Raw genomic sequence first — 5410 nt, 5'->3', positions numbered from 1 at the left:
AATATGCACACTTACCAATTTTTCGGAATTTACCCTACTCCACTAGTAAATTTTGTGGCATTGTTATCTCATCGTAACAATGACCTATTTTCACTGCTATTTCATATCTCCATTTCACATTAATATTTTACCCTCGGAAGAATACATTCCCACTTTCCAACTTCTTTACAATTCACAACTATGTAGAACAAAGTTCTTCTAGTAACCAAAAATGGTGGTTTTGTTGAAAGTTATCAATCAAGATACGGATACGAATACGAATACGAATAAAAGAAGGCAATAAATCTACAAGAAAACTTTATGTTTCCCTCTGAAAATCATCTGAATAATGAAGTTTACCATTTGATCTACTGCCATCATTTCCATGAAATGTAGTAACTAGTTCCTACTGAGATCAAATAGATGCAATAACTACATAAGTTTGATATAGTAAATTGGAAATTGAGAAAACAAATTTAAGCACTTATTTGCTCTCTCACCTCAAACCAGCAAGCATGTTCCAGCAATGGGTAATGCTGCCATAAACAGGTTGTAAGAAGACACAAGATCAATGTAATGTTCAACAGTCGAGCGCATTGTTGTTGCTCAGTCAGCTCCTCAGCAACGTCCATTTCCAACGGCAGGGCAATCCACACTCTCATCAATTTGAGCATTTCCCCCTCGAATATTGTTCTGTTTATTGAGAGAATCATATAATTCAGATAACAATGGATGTACTTGATCAACAGCAACAACGTCTGATTCAAAGGAATACGTTAATGTAAAAAATTTGGCGCGCACTCAGCATCTGGAGTAGCCACAGCTTCTCGGTGCTCCATAAATGCACCAATATCCAATGCAACAAGACGTTCAGGGCAGCCGCGGGAGTCTAACAGTTATGTATCAATAAAATGCTCAAAACTCAGCAACATGTCATCTGACTTGAATAGAGTTTGGAAATGTGCTATCAGACTATCGAATTCAGATTCATACTCTGCTCAATAGGATTAACACTCAGTATCCTTTCCCTGTTCTGTAGCTTAGCCTCCATTAACAAATGGAGTAGTATAGATTAAATGTTGAAAATAAACCGGATTGGAGAAGTGAATGGGACACGCGCGAATCGAATCAAAAACCTAATTACTGCAACAAAACCATAATACAGAGTGTCTCAATACAGAAAGTTATAAACATTTGCACCATTAACAAGTCTACCAGAAATAACACACTAAATCAGAAGAAAGGGAATATCATGTTGTCCTTTATAGATGAGAAATCAGCAAATTCCTTGAAAGAGAATCCCCAAACAATAACAATCCTGATTGTTAAAGCTGAAAATATATATAATTATGTGTTTATATTGAACAAATCTGCAATATAACCATGATTCAGAGTTTCTCAGATACAGAAAACAATATATGTATACATTTTCACCATTAATAGTTTACCTAAATGATCATACACTAAATCAGAACAAGAAAGAAGGACAAAATCACACTGTTGCATAGTAATTTATAGATGAAAACTAAATCAGCAAATTCCTTAACAAAATTCCCCCAAAACAATAATAAGCCTAGCGTGAAAGATGCAAATGTGTATTGTATGTATTTTATACACATATGAACAAATTCACTCACAGAGAAAGGGGACAACGCAACAATCGGTAACCTAATTGAATAATTTTAAAATCCGCAGAAAATGACAGTCTGCATTTGCTTTATATATCCATTGTTACAAACATAATTGCAGATGAAGATATGAACGTACCATCGTTTCAGATATTGCAACACAAACAACGGAACTAATAAAGAGCAATTGATTATCAGATTTAGAATGCTGCAAAGAGAGAAACGAAACATGAAGAGAGAAGGATGAAAACCGAGATTTGAAAGAGTGGGAAGAGTGTTGCAGAGGGCGAGGAGCAGTCTGAGTTTGCGTGTGCGTCTTCACATTTTTATTTTATTTTATTTTATTTTAATACTTGTATTTTTCCCCTTTTTATTATTTACTACTCCATATTTTTAAGTGAAATTCGCAAAACTATTGAAAGTAACCCCACCGTTGAAATGTGCATATTAATAAAAATATGATCAATTTTATCCAATATTGTGTTTAAATTAATAATTTCCATGACTGCAGACACTAAATTAAAACTTGAAGATTTAAATTCATGCAAGAGTCCAATTTTTTGGGTGGTAGAACTGTTTATCATTTGGTAGAATAAACGTTTACTATATTTTATAGAGTATTTTGGTGTTGTAGTTGAACAATGTTGAGTTGCAAATTTTGTCATATTTTCAATGCAGAAAGTACATTAGTACAGTATACTATCCATTCATAGTCACAAAATTGATGATTTGTACGATTACAAATTATAGATATTTTATTTCAATGTTATTTGCACATACATGGTCTTCAAATTTAAAAAGTCCGCAACTATCTAAATTTTGATGCAATACTGATATTGCACTATTAGATTTTTTTTAATCGAAATGACCTTCAACTATGAAAGGCTATTTTAGTAAATTTTCTTTACATATCCCTCCTCTCTCCTCTTTAAATTTTTTACTTATTAATATTATTTTTATTTTATTTTTGGTTTAGGGGAATATATGATTATAGGCAGTGGCCGTTTGAACATTTAGTATATATAATATATATATGCGGCATTAATAATATTAGTGGCCAACCTAGTTGGTGTGAATATGAGCCATTTGTTCGCGAGATACCATGGTAGATTCCTGCTGGTGCATTTTATACTCTAGTGCTTATCTTTTGGATGCATATAATGATTTTTTAGATTTTTATAGATAATTATTTAACTCTACAGAGGTATAAGTATAATAAAATTAGTAAAATTGATTTTCAAGGTATGTTGAGTTCATTTGTGGCTTTATTTTTAAATTTCTTAAATTAGTACTGATTCTTATTGATTTTTCTCATATTCATTTAGAGTAATATTGATTTTCTCACATTAGTATTTTTTATTGATTCTCTCTAGTGATTTTTCATAAACTATTTAAATATGTATTCGTAAAGAATCATATTTATAATTTAAGAATAGAAAATATATTATACAATCCTAGTAAAATTAATATCAATGTTATGCTCTTCAAAAAAATATTCATATTTTTCTCATTATCTATTTCTCACGCACGACTTTTTCTATAGCTTATGTAATTATGTTCGAGTTGTTTCCGAACACTGAACACACTCAATAAATTTTAAAACTCTCTCTATTCATGAAAAAAGTTTTGGGATATGCATAAAAATAGTTCCATTCATAAAAATGGAAAATTTCATCCCATACTTTACCTCTTTTTCCTTCATTTGTCTTACTTTACCCATATTTTTATACATTTTCTCTTTTATTTTACCAAGTTCTTATTAAAACTCGTGTCATCTACAAATGAGTGTATTTTATGCGGACGGAGGGAGTAGTTGTTTGGGCCCCCATTTTTAAAAGTCTAGCTTCACCACTGATTATAGGTTTCCAAATTGGGATAATTTTTTTTAGATTTGGAGAATTGGTAAAAACTTGTAGCCTAAACTCATTTTAATAATTGCATAGGCGAAACTCATTTCTAAAAACGCGTACGATTTCGTCTACACGTTTTTAAAAAACAAATTTTGCCTTGTACGTTTTACAGTCCACTTAAGCAAAACTTGAGCATAAAAATCATATGGACATGGCCGGTTTTTTTTTTTTTGGACATGGCTGTTTAATTGGTCAAGGAAGGTGCATGTGTACGACTCGACTATCTTTAAGAAATTAATGTTCAAAGTGAAAAATAAAATTAAAGAGTAAAATGTTTAAGAGTCAAAGTGAATATAGAATTACAGGATTGATGCTTGTGTCTAGTAGATGATGGATTTCTTCTCCAACACCAAAACATGACCAAAAACAAAGTAAAGCCCAATCAATAATTATTAGCCATCTTTGTTATTTTACTGTGACCAAATATTATGTACCAAAAGAGGAAAATACGTTACACATCTTGTTAACTAAAATGAACAGTAAGCTAACTACTTATTAATCAGCAAATAGTGATAATAATTAGATTAAACACATGACATGATCGTTGATGCAAGCAATCTATAGGGATACAAAGATTGATGCGATCCATGTTTCTCCAAAACAAGGTTCAAGAAGAGAAGAGATCGAATGGAATGGGCCGAAGTTTTGAGTGGGCTAAAACGAGCAGAAGAAATATATTTTGTGTGAAGCCTTGGGCCGAGGCCTGGTTGGGGAAGAGAGACTGTGGCAATAGAGCCCATTGGGCTGTTTCTCATTCGGGTGGTTTTGGAAGAGAAGGTTAATGCTTAAATATTATCTTTATTATTCCCTTGTTTCACAAGAATACACACTATTTCCTTAGTCCGTCCTACAGGAATATGCACTTTTTAATTCGTGTGGGCTGGAATACAAATCGGACTTACACACAGGAAATAGGCCACTCACCCCAAGAAGGCCTTATATGTGGTCATTATCCAAGAATATTTGTGGGGTATTTTTTTCCCCCAATTTTCGGTTTATGAGATTTTAAAGCCAATAATCATCCATTCATTCCAATTTGGATAACATATAGGACCACTGTTGTGTATGTAAACCCTTGATTCATCAATGAAATATTTGGTTTCCAAATTGAATGAGAGTTCAAAGCGGTTGATGTGAGTGACAGTAGGAATAAATGCACCTTCCTTAATTATAAAACATTGTTTCCACGAAGCACAAAACCACAAACAGATTCACAAATACCACCATAAATTATTTACTGGAGGATAACAGCAAATATAAGGCTTTCAAAAATAAGTACTACAAAAGTATGTTGAAATCATTATAGCACCAAACGATCCAATGTAAGACGATTTTATTTGAGTAAATTTATCGTGAAAAAGGTAGCCGTTTGGTTTTGTTGAGATCAAATACAATTTAAAAAATACTATATAGACTTGATCAGACTTCCCATATCAACAAAATCATATTGCTGTTTTTAACTACAAAAATATATTTTAATAAAGAGTAAAAATAGTCATTTTGTGACTTACAATATTGTTTAACCATCAATCCAATTTAAAAATATATTTTAATTCGTGGAGTATCAGTTTAATCTCGAATAATCGAACACCACCAATTGTGGCTATAATCCATCACTACTAGTAGTATTTTAAAATGGCAATTTACCTCAAACTTTAATTAAATAAATGCTTTCACTGTTTATTTATATTGTGGAATTTTATTCAATTAATGATTTAATTGTTTATTGATATTTTGGTATTTAAGTGGAGTAGTTGCTTTGCAGGCCGTCCAACCAACAACAACAGTGATAGCGTTTTAATGCTCTGGCAGGATTTCTAGTACATATTTCATACTCAATTACTCATATTCAGATACACATAAATGTTATGTTGCTCCATATTCATATCAAGA

General features: G+C 31.8%; 1 protein-coding gene across 3 annotated transcripts; it reads right to left on the bottom strand.

The window, feature by feature from the left end:
• Positions 1 to 261: 261 nt before the first annotated feature.
• Positions 262 to 1916, bottom strand: LOC121786270. Of its 3 annotated transcripts, none has more exons than XM_042184871.1 (5): positions 1747 to 1916; positions 973 to 1122; positions 781 to 868; positions 480 to 672; positions 262 to 388 (listed from the first exon to the last, which is right to left on the bottom strand). In XM_042184871.1, the coding sequence occupies exons 2-5, from the start codon at positions 1028 to 1030 to the stop codon at positions 386 to 388; spliced, it is 342 nt and encodes a 113-aa protein (XP_042040805.1). In that variant the 5' UTR covers positions 1031 to 1122; positions 1747 to 1916; the 3' UTR covers positions 262 to 385. The 3 variants fall into 3 exon arrangements, 2 of the variants coding, with proteins under 2 accessions (XP_042040805.1, XP_042040804.1); XM_042184870.1 differs by having other exon boundaries at positions 262 to 385; XR_006047134.1 differs by having other exon boundaries at positions 262 to 672; positions 755 to 1122.
• Between the last annotated feature and the right edge of the window lie 3494 nt (positions 1917 to 5410).

The sequence above is a fragment of the Salvia splendens genome, chromosome 22 (assembly GCF_004379255.2).
Source record: "Salvia splendens isolate huo1 chromosome 22, SspV2, whole genome shotgun sequence".
Classification (NCBI taxonomy): Eukaryota; Viridiplantae; Streptophyta; class Magnoliopsida; order Lamiales; family Lamiaceae; genus Salvia; species Salvia splendens.
This window is presented reverse-complemented; position numbering and strand designations above follow the sequence as displayed.

What these genes read in the sequence shown, in the direction of transcription:
- LOC121786270 (XM_042184870.1), bottom strand. Translation starts at nt 1,030, where the DNA reads ATGGAGGCTAAGCTACAGAACAGGGAAAGGATACTGAGTGTTAATCCT. An exon ending in GTGGCTACTCCAGATGCTGA is followed by an intron (nt 673 to 780) that starts GTGCGCGCCAAA and finishes CTCAATAAACAG; the next exon opens with AACAATATTCGAGGGGGAAA. An exon ending in AACATGCTTGCTGGTTTGAG is followed by an intron (nt 386 to 479) that starts GTGAGAGAGCAA and finishes TGATCTCAGTAG; the next exon opens with GAACTAGTTACTACATTTCA.